This window comes from Lipomyces oligophaga, assembly GCF_038497815.1.
Source record: "Lipomyces oligophaga strain CBS 7107 unplaced genomic scaffold V1516scaffold_3, whole genome shotgun sequence".
NCBI classification, from domain to species: domain Eukaryota; kingdom Fungi; phylum Ascomycota; class Lipomycetes; order Lipomycetales; family Lipomycetaceae; genus Lipomyces; species [Lipomyces] oligophaga.
The window spans coordinates 980,487-995,320 of NW_027117787.1; the positions used below are offsets into that span (position 1 = coordinate 980,487).

Genomic DNA, 14,834 nt, shown 5'->3' on the forward strand with positions numbered 1-14,834 from the left:
TCCAGAACACCAACTCAAAGAGGTTTTGTAATCACCATGGTGAGCTTTTCCAGTCTTGCTCTTTTCTCTGTTGCCCTCTGTGGCAGTCTTGTTTCGGCTAATGGCTTGGCCCAGATCGAGCACATTGTTCTCTTCATGCAAGAGAATCGTGCGTTTGATCATTACTATGGCACAATGGCCGGAGTACGCAATTTCCGTGATCCAAATGTGCAAGTCAACAATGGCACCAAAATCTGGTATCAGCCCACAGCCAGCACTGAGGCCGACTACTTGCTCCCTTGGTACTTGAATGAAGATGCATCCTACACCAATAGCACTCAATGCATAGTTGCTGGATCCAACGGATGGAGTGCAAACCACAACTCTTGGAACTTCGGCGCCTTGAATGGATGGGTCACTAACAACACCGCGTGGTCGTGGGGCTATCTCAAGCGATCTGATATTCCTACTCACTTTGACATTGTCGAAGGCTGGACAGTAGGCGATATGTACCATGAAAGTGTTATTGGACCCACGAATCCAAACCGAGTCACCTGGATTTCTGGCACGATCAATGTTAATGGATCGTATCCTGGTAATCCTACAGTCAATGGTGGTCCATACATTGAGAACTATGAGACTGATGGTTGTGAGACCAATTCCGAAGGTTGGAAATATGCCTGCTATCCTTTGAAGTGGAAGACTTTACCTGAATACTTGGAAGACCAAAATATTACTTGGCAAGTGTACCAGGACTCTGATAATTTTGATGATAACCCACTTGCGTGGTTCGATCAGTATCAGACAGCCGATGAGGACTCTGACCTGGCAACCAAGGGATTGGCCTATCCTGGTCTTGAGGCATTCTATGAGGCTGCGGCCAACGGAACGCTTCCCCAGGTTTCTTGGATCGTCGGTCCGAAAGCCCTTTCAGAACATCCTCCATATCAACCCAAGGATGGCGCGTGGCTCCAGCAGCGAGTCTTAGATGCCGTAACAAATTCTCCAACATACAACTCTACAGTGCTGATTTACTCCTACGACGAGACCGGTGGATTTGGTGATCACGTTCCACCATCTCTCTCCGAGAACGGTACAACTGGAGAATGGTTCACAAATCCTGAGCAGATTACCAACTACGTTCCTTCTGGTCCCGGATTTAGAGTTCCGTTCTACGTTGTCTCACCTTGGACCCGTGGAGGTCAAGTGTTCAGTGAGATTTCAGACCATAACTCTCAGATCTTGTTTGTTGAGGAGTGGGCTGACGCAATCGGCAAGCCGTTTCAAATGGTAGAGATGAACACCTGGAGACGTGAGCATATGTCGAATTTGGTGAATATGTTTGACTTTGGAAATGTAAGGCAATATTCATATTTGCAGCGAGGTTGTATAGTAACTTAGAATCTAGCCCGACTATAGTGTTCCTACTATTGCGAATACTTCATATCCTAGCACTAGTTCAGGAACCTGGAACGGATACGCGACATGTATTGCTGAGTATTCGAGTCTCTCCAACCGTCGTCCTCCCGTTCCATATGGAAACCAGACTGAATCAACAGCACTAGCGACAGAGGAAGGATATAAGCAACTGCGAGGTCAGTTGACGGAAGGCCGATACATTGTCATTACGCAGGAGTTCAGCGGAAATGAGATTGCCTGGACGGCTTACAAGACCTCGAACTATTTGCGTGGCCCAGCTGCTGGAAGTGACTATAAGACGTTCCAGCAGCGGTTTATCTTGTGGCAGCAAGGCGGATATTTCTCAAATGAGTTCATTGTGCAGGCATACTCGCACGGCAAGTATCTTACTTCAGGACGCACTTTTGTTACGGATGAAAGCAAGGCCGCTGTGTATACATTTGAATATGTGTCTGGAAAAGGCTACACCATCAAGGAGAATGCCAGCGGTAAGTATATCACGATGACCAAGTATAACTTGACGCCCGCTGTCGAGACTAGTCCTTCATACTGGAATATTTTCTCGGTTTCGTACAACAATTAGGTGATTTTAGAATTAGATTTCAATGAGATTATTTATGTGATAAATCGCGAGTGGAAGGAACAAACCAGGATCGTATTCGTGTTTAAGCTTTCTTCCCGCTCTTATCTAATCAGGTCTAAGTTAACGCTACCTGAAAGCTAAGAATAGAGTACACAACTCAATTTTGAAAATAGTAGAACAAAATTACTTGATTTTATTGCATAAAGTGGTAAGCACTGCAGGTTGTCCAATTGAGCTGTCTTGGTCATGGAGACTGGCCTTGCTTGATAATCAGTAACATAGCCATCAGCACATTCGGCTAGTAGTAACAAACAGCAATCGAATTATAATTCAGAGCGAGACGAAAACAAGAAGAGAACAAGAAGAAAAAATTGCAAAGACAATAAAGAGATCATATAGAACAAAAGAACAACTAAAATCCAGACAATGCCTAATCCCGATAGCCGTCGCCGGGGCCGGCCCGTAGAAGCCCAGGAGTAACTAATTCCACAAGGACGGACGGCACCGAGGTAGAATAATACTACAATTCAAACGACAAAAATACAAGATCAGAGCAAAATATACCAATTGAGATAAAGAAAAATAAAAATATGATCTGGCCGACAAACCAAGTGCCCGCTCAGCGCCGGGGGTCTTTCTTGATATCGGCCGCTGCTGTCTGTGCTCGTCGGTCCCCGTCGTCTTGGTCATTGTCGTCCTCGACCAGCAATTCTGCTTCCTTCCCCGGGTCTTTTTCTTCCTTATGTTCCCATTTTTCAACACGTTTTATACAATCTGCGAATTACACTTTTGCTAGCAGCGGTAATCGAGCGCCTAATTCGTTGTTATTAACTTGTTCTAATTTTCGTTTCGGTTCGTCTGTTGTTTCCAGTTCCAGTGGCCGTCCTCAAGTTTACAAAGCTGCTTATCTCTTTAACTCTTCTCAATTTCGTCGTTGTTTCCGGTCTCCGTTAGATTTTAGAATGTCACTCGATCAACAGTATCTTGAAATTGAGACTCCTAAATACGGTAAGATTTCAATTTTTTTATTTTGCTTTTGATGAGTGGATTGATATTGTATGAAGTATGCTAATGAAATCAGAGTTCTCTTCCCGTCGGTCCGTGGTCCACTCGACCAAAGGAATTGTTTCCTGCACGCAGCCTATGGCCGCTCAGGCTGGGCTCAAAATTCTTCGTATGGGTGGCAATGCTGTAGATGCAGCGGTAGCTACTGCTGCAGCGCTCACAGTGATAGAACCAACTATGGTTTCACCCGCGGGAGATGTGTTTTCGCTGTTTTACAACGCAAAGGACAAGACCTTGAAAGGCCTGAATGGATCTGGCCGCGCACCAAAAGAATTGAGTATTGAGTATCTCAAGTCTAAGGGCTTCGAAGGACTCAAGCTGCCGCCCAACTCTGTGCACTGCGTCACCGTGCCTGGCGGACCTGCTGCCTGGGTTGATGCAATTGAAAAATGGGGATCGGGTAAAATCACGATCGCTGATGCACTGGCTCCTGCGATTGAATTTGCTGAACACGGTGTCGTGATTCCGGAAATCTCTGCTAGCTTGTGGTATCGTGGAAGTCTGATTATCTCAGGCGCTTCGCCCGAGACCTGCAAGGATTTACTGCTGCCCGACGGAACACCCCCCAAGCAAGGCTCGCTGTGGGTCAATAAGAAGCTCGCAGAGACATATAAACTTATTGCAAAGAATGGTAAGGCTGGCTTCTATGAGGGTGTGGTTGCTCAACGGATTGTCGACACGGTTCAGGCTCGAGGCGGTGTCTTGTCGCTGGACGATTTAAAGAGTCATACGTCGACATTTGTCGACCCGATCAAAGTGGACTTCCTTGATGGACTCACTCTTTGGGAGTGTCCTCCTAACGGTCAGGGTATTCTTGCGCAACTTGCAGCAGGAATAATCCGCGAGCTGATTGAGGACAAAGCTGTTCCGCCTCCTTCGGAGTGGACACTTAACTCAGCACCGTATCTGCACATGGTGATTGAGGCGCTCAAGATGGCCTTCCGTGATGGCGAAACTTATGTTGCAGATCCTGAGCGTGCTAAGGTACCGGCATCTGCTCTTCTCGAAAAGTCGTACTTGAAATCGCGTGCAAAGGAGTTTGACGCCAAAAAGGCTAACCCCCAGTATGCGCCAGGAGAACCTCGTACCGCCAACAATTCTGATACAGTTTACCTTGCTGTGACAGATTCTGAAGGCAACGCCTGTTCATTTATCAACTCAGTCGCAGGTATGTTTGGTACGGGTATTATCCCGCCAGACTCAGGTTTTCCGTTACTTAACCGTGGTGTCAACTTTGTGCTTGACCCTACTGCGCTCAACGCACTCGAGGGAGGCAAGCGACCTTACCATACCATTATCCCAGCTATGTTGACCAAGAACGGTGAGATCTACGCTGCCTATGGTGTTATGGGTGGATTTATGCAGCCTCAAGGTCATCTCCAAGTGCTTATCAACCACTCGGTGTTCAATCTTGACGAGCAGAAATCCCTCGATGTACCTCGAATCTGTATTACTCCTGGCAAGGTTGTTGACGGCGTCACTTTGACAAACGTTAACGTCGAGGCTGAAATCTCAGATGAAGTCGTTGAAGAACTTAAGGCCATGGGCCATGAAATAACCCGTCAGAAACGTTACGACCCTCTGTTTGGTCGCGGCCAATTTATTAAATTGACAAAGCTTGAGAATGGCATCACTGTTCATAGTGCTGGCAGTGATCCTCGTGGTGATGGAGCGTCCTTCCCTTTTTTTGATTGATCTATATGCTTGTTAATATTTAACCTTTTTACTCTTTCCTTATCGTTATTTCTTAGTGTTTAAAAGAAACTAGTTTTCAATTAATTCAGGAATGAAATTAAATTTCTATTTGATTTATTATAATATACACAGACCAGAAAACCCAGAAAACCCCATACCGAAAATGCACATAATCAAAAGAGTGATGTAAATGTTAATGAATGTGAAGGTTAAACAGAAATTGAATGAATGAATAAGATGGGATGAATAAACAAGATCTATCGCTTTTTCGGTTTCGCAGATACCTTGTTTTTACTTGATCCGGACTTAGCCACGGAAGACATGATTTTCACATGATCCATCGGTGTTAAATTATTGAACGTAACCGTCACACTGGCGCTATCTGGAAATGAAGTAGAATGAGTCGGTTTAAATGAATGTTGTTGTTGTTGTTGTTGTAGTTGAGCCTGAAGAGATTGCTGTTGTTGAAATGCTTCTTGCTGTTGATGATGTAGTTGTAGTTGTAATTGCTGTTGCTGCTGTAATTGCTGTTGTTGCATTATCTGTCCCTGGTTTGAAACATGTTTCAGCGAGTCAAATGATGGCTGCATATGTAATCCCAATCCAATAACTTGATGCTGCTGCTGTGGAACTGGTTGCGGCCTAAACTCCACCATCCCCTGAATAGGCACCATCATAGCTTGTCGCTGAGCAGCAAGATGGCCTGCATTTAGTTGAGCTGGCTGCGACCGGACGCGATGAAGTCGCTGATTATGTCTTCTTGGGTGACCATGTTGAGCTGGAATAGTTGGTACCGGCGGTACAGCAATCGACGTAGTGGTCGCAGTAGTAGCACCCACAACACTACCGGCAACTGCTGAATGCTTCATCATCATATTTGCAACTTCATGCTGCTGAGGAAGTGGCGGTACTGGCGGCACACTATCATTAATGCTATTGTTGTGGTCATTTTCAACAAGTAACGGCATAGACGTCGCAAATGATGGAACGCTGTACATCCGATGTGGGCCTCTTGGAACAATAAAAGTCTGCATATGTCTTGAGGAGGGAGAAATGGAAGGCTCCCGAGATAAAGTCTTTACTCTTCTCTTGGAATCGCGGGAAGAACTTGACGATTCTATTTGCTCCATTGGACTGCTTGAGGGAATTACAGGTTGAGGCTGCTGTTGATGAATCTCTGCAGAGGCATCGTGCATAATCAAATCTTCGTGCGAACGCTTTCGCGATTGAAGAGACAAGAATGATGTCGCCGGCGAAACCGTCGGCTGTGAAACTGGTGAAGCTGTGGATTGGCCCGCTGAGCCTGAGGATGTAGTCATCGGCACTGGATACCAGTTCTGAGAAGCTACATTTTGGTTCAATGTTGGAGGTGCTGAAAGCAAGAAGCCGGGCTGAACCATATCCATTCCACGAACATGTTGCTGTTGCTGTTGCTGAGTAGGATCCGTCAAGGAGAACATTGACACGGATCGATAAAGAGAGCCATCAGATCCAGAACTGCCACTGTAAAAGTCGTCGGGAAACTCTCGTGGAATAGCTTCGGACACAGCAGACATCGGAAAGTCGAGGCCATCCATCTGCGAGGACTGGTGGAAACTAACGGGCAGACTTGCTGAATGATGTAACAGGGGCTGTTCGACAATCGGTGAGGTCGTCTCGGAACTACTGTTGTTCTGGTGACCGATGTTAGCATTGATAGCGGCGAATTCGGCAATGAGCTCATTTGTCGATGGAGACGCAATGGCTTGACGACCAAGAATCATATCATCGGGGCCATATGACATTATGCTCGGCGAGCTACCATCAGCTAGAAAGTTTATCCGCGAGTCCATCAAGCTGGAAGACTCATCAAGCAAAGTCGAATGATACTCCATTACGGGAGACGTACGTGGAGGCTCCGAGACAGAGTCAATCAACATCGAAGACGACACGTCGTTTTCGGGCATCATGGCCATGCCAACCTCTAATGGCGGTTCTGACGCGGCAGCAGAAGCAACGGCGTCGGCCATAATTGACGAAGCATCGCGAGCGGCAAGCGTCGACTTTACAGACCTCTTCGGGGAAGTAGACGATTTCAGCTTGGAACTGGATGGCTTTTTAGAAAGAATATTGCTGTTGCTGCGCTTCTTTGTCAAGGGCGACGACTTTTTCTTCTTATCTTTGGTAGACAAATTTTTTTTAGAAAGAGTAGTTGGAGAAATTGGCTCTGCGGGCGGAGTCGAGGGAAGATCCAAATATGTGTCTAGATCAAGAGAACAGGACGGCGACGAAGACGAGGCCGAAGAGAACAGAGGGCCGAACCGAGAAGCAAAAGAAGTGAAAAATGATCGAATATGTTTTTGCTTTTCCTCGTGATCAATATGGTCAAAATCCCGGTGAATATCTGCGGGTGAGACGAGCTGGGGATACTGGCGATCCTCCTCGAGGCCTGACGACGACAGCATAGATGAGTCTGATAGCAGGAGCAAGTTCGGGTCGAGTGAGGCTACTGAAGAAACAGTTGAAGTCGACGAGGCGGTGGACGACGGGGAGGAAATCGGAATTGCGGATGAAACAGGAGGTTGATATAGTTGCTGCTGATTTTGTAATTGCTGATCTCTCACGGACGATATGCCTGGCGGAGGAGGAACGGAGTTGGCTGATAGACGAGTCCGGATGGCGGCGATTCTGGACGAGGACGACGAATGGCTGCGCGACTGGAGCGGGTTGCGCGTCGGGTCGCGCATGACGGCAGCAGCAAGCATAAAGATGAAGCGAAGGACAAGCTTTGTTGGGTGAAGAAGAGTAGATCTGGAGAACGACTGTGACACAGGAGAAAGAAAAGAGTGTAAGTGAGAGAGAAAGTGAAAGTGGGCTTCGAGGAGTCAGGGCACCAAGGACGGGACTTGGAGATTATATAGGAGCAAAGCAGACCAGTCAAGGCGAGACCAAAGAACACCAATTCAGCCCTTAAAACGTCAAAATTCTAGTGCCGAACGCCCATTCGATGCTGAATTTGACAGAAATTTATATTTTCGCTTTTTCACACTCTTTTTACGCTTTTTTTCACACTAATTCTATCTCCTCATCAATCCCTCAGCACGCTCTTCACATGCTCAGTCTTCACCTTTCGCACCAGCCATAGCCACTAGCCTGCTTCGCCAGCCACAGCGGCGCAGAAATTTCCAAAATAGGGAATTGTCTCTCGCCGCGCGTGGCGGGATCATGCCTGTTTGAGCAATCGAGCCGCAGTCATACCTGTTTGGACTCGCCTTGCACAGCCTTCCGTGACTACGAGCAAGCCTCCTTGTACAGCCACATGAGGCGGGCCAGTCACGGGAGATCCGACCCAGCCATACCAGTCTCAGGCCATTTTTGGCTGATTCTAGCTAATTTGATAATACTTTACATAATTTGGACTATATGGATTGATAGCATATTTGAGGATAACGATAACTATCACTATATTGATATTGATTTTAATTATATTGATTGTAGTTTGGTAAAACTATTGGCCCAAAGATGTACGATCCAAGATGAAGACCAAAGTACCAATGGGCCCGTACGTATGTGTAAACATGGTTACAATCCAATACAATACAGTACATATATCCTTATATCACGTATCTTGCCAACTACAACTCATAGAGATAATTTATACAATACACTGCTCTCTCCTGGCTTCTACCGCGCCTTGCTCTCCTCTCCATTCCTTTCACCCGCCCTTATCAGCCCATTAATGTGGAATTCCATCTAATCCAAACTCCAGCTCCCGTTCAAGACTACCTTCAATCACAGTATTCTCGTCAGCTGTTATATCCATCTCAGAAGGTCGGGGAACGTCCTCGTGCCCAACTGTATTCCAGTCCTCAGGAATTCCAACTTGCTGCTGTTGTTGCTGACCGGAATTCTCAGCATCCGGCATACTTGAATCTCCCGACTCGTGACCAATCGCGGACGTACGACCTTGGCCACCCAGTTTTTGCTGTTGAGTTTCTACGGGCTCACGCACAAGCTTGCGGAACTCCAATACCTCCTGCTTTATCATCTCTTTCATTGAAGGAATATCATCCACGGACTCAAACGAGAAATCAAATTTCGTAGGACACTCTATTTCCTCAGTTGGCTCATGCCAAACTGCCAAATATGGATGCTCCAGCGCTTCCACTACTGAAATACGCTCGGCTGGATCAAACGCAAGCATCTTGGCCAGCAAGTCAAGCGCCAGTGGATTGGCCGTCGGGAACAACTTAGCAAAGGGAACCGGTGGCATGTACGGTAAACTTCGAACGTATTCTTGGGCTCGTTGTGATCCAATTCGACGAAGAGTCTCTTCTGATGGAGTTCCTAGATAGCGAAGAATCTGGTTAAGCTGGTCCACATAATCCTGGCCTTTGAAAAACGGTTTACCCCCAAGTAACTCAGCAAGAATGCATCCCACCGACCACACGTCAATAGCTTTAGTGTAATTGTGAAACGAAAGCATAATCTCCGGCGCTCGATACCAACGCGTAGCAACGTATTCTGTCATGAACCCTTGGTTTTCTGTTGGATCAGCAGAGAATCCACGCGCAAGGCCAAAATCGCAAATTTTTAATTCGCAATCGGCATTAACCAGTAAATTTCCCGGCTTGAGATCACGATGCAACACATTAGCTGAATGAATATATTTCAGTCCGCAAAGGATTTGGTAAATAAAAGACTGGTAGTGCGAATCTGTCAGCGGCTGCTGCGACCGGATGATCTGGTGCATGTCACATTCCATTAACTCCTCATATAAATAAATCTCATTGAAGTTGTTGGTGTCAACAATGTCCATGTCATATAGACAAGTAATCTAGTTCACGTTAGTACACCGTCAAGATAATTCCCTGTCTCTGTTTTTACTGGCCACGTCACCTACGTACGTTCTTATGACCACGGAAATGAGTAAGGAGCTTGAGTTCTCTCAGAGCACGCTTCGCCAAGATTCGTTTAGAAAAGATGTTTGTGACCTTCTTGATAGCAACGCCAACCGCCTGCTGCGATTCTGTGTATCGAGCGGCACATACGATACCATAAGCACCCTGTCCAAGCTCCTTCGTGACCTGGAATCGGCGATCGATGGTGAAGTCCTGATTCAGCACTCTGTCGAATAGCCATCAGCGATGAGACTCACACAGGTATTCTCTTTCTTTGCTTACCTGTACGTGTGTCTTTCTATATTGATCATTGTGAATAGAAAATCAGTTTAATCCTAATGAATTTAGCAATCCCCGCCGCTGTCCCTGTCAACCACCCGATTCGATGGTACAAAATTTCAGCAAACTGGCGAAATCAAGTCAAATTTTTTCTCAATTATCGATCACAGGTTCAAGGTAATCCAATTTTTTTTTAAAATTTGTAAAGCTCACAAATTCTGGCGTCACTATTTCCCCTATAGAACAGTCCTACTGTATTCTGTAAAAACTATATTTGTATATTCCATGGGTTACGAACACTCAGCTTCTTCGACACAAGCATCTCATTGGATTTCATTCACGTGATTATACACGTGATGACTGTAATTGGATGTCCATGAGGAGGCTCTTTTTTGTTTACAGTGGAAATGGCGACGATCACCAAACGACGAAACCGACCGGTTGAATTGCAGACATCTCGTGGAATTGGGTGATTACTGGCTGGAATCAAGACCTGTTTTGCAATTGTTTTATTACTTGGTCGGCAGGTGTGTTTACTCAGCTTCTCTTGGAACATATACTCGGCATCGTCTTGTGGTTATTGGCTCAGATCAATCCCGCCAGCCTCCTTTAGTGGCTTCTCGAGAGATTTCGAGTGAAAGATAATCAGAAGTAGTTTGGTTTCGATCAGGTTTTTCTTATACCGACACGAGAGCCCATCGCAGAAATGGAAGCCCTTGAAATCCACTCTAAGGCATTTCTTATTAAGTGGATTTCGGCCCCAGAATACGGAACTGTTCACTGGCAGCTTCGTCCTACGAAGAAGTCTATGTATGTGTCTTGAAATTTCGGCTGTCTCCCGTATTCGACCACTGGTTCAGATCTCTCCTGCTAACAAGCAATCACAGAAATTTCAGCATATTCCGTCGTGTACCTACTTTTGACCAGGATTCCAACGGATCTCTTCACGTTGCCTATTCACATCTTTCAGCCCCCTCCAATAGGCCGCGGTCATCATCTACCGCTACCGTTCTCGCACCACCCACTTCAGATGTGCTCACTTCAACCACTCTTTCGACCGCTACTAATCTTAACCTAGACGAGCGGTTGCGTAATTCCGGACTGGCTTCTGTGTATGTACATGGCAAATGTCATGCATTTACACATATCAAAGGCTCTTTTAAGGTTCCAAAGGGCGGTGGTGGCATGTATGCATTCGTGTTTGACAATACGTTTTCAAAAACTATGTCCAAAACTGTCCAGTTTGCGTATAGCGTGGAGTCTGATTCTCGTCGTTCTTCAAAAATACATTTGCCCTCGTCGCAAGGCTCTGAAGTGAATATGCGGGCTAGTATTACAGTCGATCCGCCTGCAAATACGACTTCCTCAAAACCTACAACAAATCGTGAATTGCCAACTTTAGGACTTGTTACTCCCTCGGAGTCTAGTGAACTTCAATTTTTTTCGGGAGTGTTACTGAAGAAGCGGCGAAAGAAAATGCAAGGATACGCAAGACGATACTTTACCCTTGATGTCACGTCTGGACAATTGTGCTACTATCATGATGCATCTTGTGCTCGTTTACGTGGCTCAATTGCTCTCATCATTGCTGCCGTTTCTGTTAAACCCGCCACACGTGAGATATTCATTGATTCAGGGGTTGAGATTTGGAACATGCGCGCTCTCTCGAAAACCGACTTCGAGTCCTGGAAGGTAGCTCTTGAGCAGGCACGTATCTACGCGCTCGCAACTCGGCCTTCTTCTCCTCTTACATCTCCACCGACCCTTTCTCCAAGATTATCGCCTATACGAAGTCCCAGCCCCCTACCTCCGTTGTATAATGGTGTTGTCATATCCGAGGCTGATTGGGCTTCTTTACAAGAAATGGGCTCACGGATATCACAGGCTTTATCCATAGTTCGTGAATTGAATGGAGAGAGTACTTCCTCATTGAAGAGGACCGGAGCTGACCAGATTGCTGCAGGTCCAGCGTTGCATCAGAGCTATTTTGCTCTTGATGCTGCTGTTGAGCATCTTACTAGCAAAAGCCAGGGTTCCTCACCGAGCATAGCAACTTCCTTTCAGACTCCGAGCACTAGCCAGCAACCTATCTTACAGCCACCAGCAAATCCGGGACCAAAACGTTCATTTTGGAGAAAGCGATCTTCAACTAGGGATAGTTCCTCAGCCCCTAGTTTACTGCAATCTGAGAGTCTATCTTCTGCAACCCCTTCGCAAGAATCAAACGAACTTCACCACTACCAAAATAGATCCAGTCATCACTTTCAGAACGAACCTTATCCTGTTACTAATTCTACTACTAACAGTGAGGAGCTTTCTCGTCTTTTGGAGAGCCTACTCGAGCAACAAGGACAGATTATTAAGGGTGGTCAATATTTGACTGGCACTTCAGGTTTGACGCGCAAAGTATCGCTTACTCAACCGGCTGTGAATAGATTGTCAGTGGATGCTCTATCTATAACTTCAGATACTGAGTTTTATGACGCCCAAGAAGATGTTGGAGTTGTTGTGTTACCAGATAATGGTGATCCTGTCGAAGACATTGTAGTAGTGAGCGAAGCGGTTGGCGACGACGACAATGACGAAGATGAAGATGATGAGGAATATGGTCCGGTTGAGAAGGGAAATGCAAATACACATTCAAGAAATGGCAGTCGACGATGGTCCTCATCGACATCATCTTCTGAGGAAGAAGAAATGCTGCAAGGGCTATCTCATAAGATGACAATAGTTACTGCACAAAATTCGGCAGAGCCAAATGAGGTTCATCGAGATTTGTCACCTTTACCAATTTCTGGACCGGTTGCACGAAGAAATGCTGTCCCCCCCTATGCGGTTCCGCCCCCTAGTTTGATTCAGTTTGTGCGCAAAAACGTTGGCAAAGATTTATCTACTGTCGCCATGCCTGTTACTGCTAACGAACCGTTGTCATTGCTGCAGCGATATGCAGAAAGTTTGGAATATAGTGAACTGCTGGATCAAGCATCACATGCGGATGTGAAGAGTGGAGAACAAATGATGTATCTTGCAGCGTTTGCTATTTCGACATTATCGAATAGTAGAAACAATCAGCGGGCGATTCGGAAACCATTTAATCCATTGCTGAACGAAACTTATGAACTTGTACGAGAAGATAAAAAATTCCGATATTTTGCAGAGAAGATTTCGCATCGCCCTCCTGTTATGGCAACATACGCGGAAGGAGAGCGATGGTCATACTCATTTAGTCCACAGCCTGCACAAAAATTTTGGGGTAAAAGTGCAGAAGTGATCAGTGACGGACCAGTTACGGTTGGGATTATTACTTCAGTTTCCAAATCGACTACATATCGGTATACGATGCCGACTACCTATTTAAGGAATATGCTTGCCGGAGAAAAATATATCGAGCCGTCTGGAACAATGACAATATCGGCGTCTTCAGGCCATAAGTGCCTGATTGAGTTTAAAAGAAAGTCGATGTTTAGTGGTAAGTGCGAGGATGTTGTTGTGACTATTACTGGGCCTCAGAACCAAGTGATTGAAAATGTGTCGATGATTGGAACGTGGACAAACGAGATGGTTCGCAAGTCAAGTGGAGCGGTAGTTTGGAGAGCTGGAGCGCTGCAGGCGGAGCCTAGGAAAAGATATGGAATGCCCCAGTTTTGTGCAGCGCTGAACGAGATTACAGCAGTTGAGAAGGGTCACCTGGCACCAACCGATAGCCGACTGCGACCTGACCAAAGATATTTAGAGGAAGGGAAAGTGGAGGATGCGGAGCTTACGAAGGCTAAACTCGAGGAGATGCAGAGAGACCGACGGAAGCAAGGCTTAATTCCAACGGAAGGAGTGAATGCCATTTGGTTTTCGAAAGTGGAGGAAGGAGTTTGGGTGCCAATAGAGGGGAAAGAAGGATATTGGGATTGTCGAAAAGATGGCCGATGGGAGAAATGTATTCAGTTGTGGTGAATAGGATGTATATAATTCTCTGATTCTTAGTAATTTCAACTTTTTGATTAGAATAGAATTTTAGGAATAAACGCTATAAATTAGATGACAAATCAAGGAAATGAGCCTGACTTGTAGAAGCCACAGGTACATCCTTGGACACCATTCATGAGAAGAATTTTCTCTCCTTCAATTAAAGAGGAAACCAAAACGGGATTTTCGTCAGCAGAGAGTTCATGAATGGCTCCTGAAGCCAGTAATTCTGCTTTTACAGAACCCCGTAGACCGCCAATGGAAGAACTTGATGGAGTGACCCATTTACCGTTTCTAAAAAAGGCGACATTTGTCAAAGATCCCTCCGTGATTTCGTTTCGAGGATTGTAGAGCAGGATTTCTATTGGCGAAGATATCGGTACGGATGCAGGTAATACACGTTCGCGAGCGACTGAATACGCAGAACGATCAGAGGTTTTGAACATAGTTAGATCTGACTGTGTGGTTGGATGAGAATCTAAATATATTTTCCATGGTGACTCCGGATCCTGATCTGGCCGTAGACCAGAAAAGAGGTCGTTACGGTCCACGGCAATTGAAGGCTCAACAGTTATGGACCCGTCAGAACTCAATATGGTTCGGAGACGATGCGGCCTCGTAAGGTCGCTGATGGCAGGATACAGTGCCTTGACAAGTGTTGCTCCATCGAGCTTGAAGAGCGTATCAGGCCAGAAGTGCTGAAAAGCGGTATTTAGTCGCGCAACATGCCGAGGGAAAAGAAAAAACAAAATCGGATCTAGAGAGTCCTTGCATATTTGCAATTGGTCATCTGTCGCGGGGATCCGGGTTATCGATAAACCAGAAAGAGAAGCCTGAATAGAAACCGGATTGAGCAGTAAGTTCGGGTCATATCTAATGACAGAAACTACCGAAATGTTGTTAGTCATGTTTCATAGGTAAACAAGCGATAGTCGGAGACCTGTAAAAAATACTAGAACAGGCAAGTTGTAGTC

At 45.9% G+C, this 14,834-nt stretch overlaps 6 protein-coding genes across 6 annotated transcripts; 3 read left to right on the plus strand and 3 right to left on the minus strand.

The window, feature by feature from the left end:
* Positions 1 to 36: 36 nt before the first annotated feature.
* Positions 37 to 1,981, plus strand: V1516DRAFT_623179 (phosphoesterase family-domain-containing protein; the record flags this gene model as incomplete). Its single annotated transcript, XM_066919618.1, has 2 exons — positions 37 to 1,335; positions 1,388 to 1,981. The coding sequence occupies 2 exons, from the start codon at positions 37 to 39 to the stop codon at positions 1,979 to 1,981; spliced, it is 1,893 nt and encodes a 630-aa protein (XP_066778142.1).
* Positions 1,982 to 2,452: 471 nt separating this feature from the next.
* V1516DRAFT_673291 (nucleophile aminohydrolase) lies at positions 2,453 to 4,876 on the plus strand. The gene is made up of 2 exons (XM_066921880.1): positions 2,453 to 2,989; positions 3,063 to 4,876. The coding sequence occupies exons 1-2, from the start codon at positions 2,572 to 2,574 to the stop codon at positions 4,739 to 4,741; spliced, it is 2,097 nt and encodes a 698-aa protein (XP_066778143.1). The 5' UTR covers positions 2,453 to 2,571; the 3' UTR covers positions 4,742 to 4,876.
* V1516DRAFT_673292 (uncharacterized protein) lies at positions 4,826 to 7,797 on the minus strand. The gene has a single exon (XM_066921881.1). The coding sequence runs from the start codon at positions 7,483 to 7,485 to the stop codon at positions 4,999 to 5,001; it is 2,487 nt and encodes an 828-aa protein (XP_066778144.1). The 5' UTR covers positions 7,486 to 7,797; the 3' UTR covers positions 4,826 to 4,998.
* A 372-nt stretch (positions 7,798 to 8,169) lies between these two features.
* V1516DRAFT_706938 (kinase-like domain-containing protein) lies at positions 8,170 to 10,164 on the minus strand. The gene is made up of 3 exons (XM_066924167.1): positions 9,904 to 10,164; positions 9,628 to 9,847; positions 8,170 to 9,557 (listed from the first exon to the last, which is right to left on the minus strand). Exons 1-3 carry the CDS (start codon positions 9,930 to 9,932, stop codon positions 8,457 to 8,459), a joined length of 1,350 nt encoding a protein of 449 aa, XP_066778145.1. The 5' UTR covers positions 9,933 to 10,164; the 3' UTR covers positions 8,170 to 8,456.
* A 157-nt stretch (positions 10,165 to 10,321) lies between these two features.
* Positions 10,322 to 13,937, plus strand: V1516DRAFT_649519 (Oxysterol-binding protein-domain-containing protein). Its single transcript, XM_066920232.1, has 2 exons — positions 10,322 to 10,710; positions 10,788 to 13,937. The coding sequence occupies exons 1-2, from the start codon at positions 10,607 to 10,609 to the stop codon at positions 13,846 to 13,848; spliced, it is 3,165 nt and encodes a 1,054-aa protein (XP_066778146.1). The 5' UTR covers positions 10,322 to 10,606; the 3' UTR covers positions 13,849 to 13,937.
* Positions 13,782 to 14,796, minus strand: V1516DRAFT_673298 (aminotransferase class IV-domain-containing protein). The gene has a single exon (XM_066921882.1). It carries the CDS (start codon positions 14,766 to 14,768, stop codon positions 13,941 to 13,943), a length of 828 nt encoding a protein of 275 aa, XP_066778147.1. The 5' UTR covers positions 14,769 to 14,796; the 3' UTR covers positions 13,782 to 13,940.
* Between the last annotated feature and the right edge of the window lie 38 nt (positions 14,797 to 14,834).

Excerpts from the sequence above, each read along its gene's own strand:
- V1516DRAFT_673291 (XM_066921880.1), top strand. The coding sequence starts at position 2,572 with ATGATCTGGCCGACAAACCAAGTGCCCGCTCAGCGCCGGGGGTCTTTC. Across the intron at positions 2,990-3,062 it reads AATTGAGACTCCTAAATACG|AGTTCTCTTCCCGTCGGTCC; the intron begins GTAAGATTTCAA and ends TAATGAAATCAG.
- V1516DRAFT_673292 (XM_066921881.1), bottom strand. The coding sequence starts at position 7,485 with ATGCTTGCTGCTGCCGTCATGCGCGACCCGACGCGCAACCCGCTCCAG.
- V1516DRAFT_706938 (XM_066924167.1), bottom strand. The coding sequence starts at position 9,932 with ATGATCAATATAGAAAGACACACGTACAG. Across the intron at positions 9,848-9,903 it reads ATAGAAAGACACACGTACAG|AGTGCTGAATCAGGACTTCA; the intron begins GTAAGCAAAGAA and ends GCTATTCGACAG. Across the intron at positions 9,558-9,627 it reads ATTTCCGTGGTCATAAGAAC|ATTACTTGTCTATATGACAT; the intron begins GTACGTAGGTGA and ends AACGTGAACTAG.
- V1516DRAFT_649519 (XM_066920232.1), top strand. The coding sequence starts at position 10,607 with ATGGAAGCCCTTGAAATCCACTCTAAGGCATTTCTTATTAAGTGGATT. Across the intron at positions 10,711-10,787 it reads CGTCCTACGAAGAAGTCTAT|AAATTTCAGCATATTCCGTC; the intron begins GTATGTGTCTTG and ends AAGCAATCACAG.
- V1516DRAFT_673298 (XM_066921882.1), bottom strand. The coding sequence starts at position 14,768 with ATGACTAACAACATTTCGGTAGTTTCTGTCATTAGATATGACCCGAAC.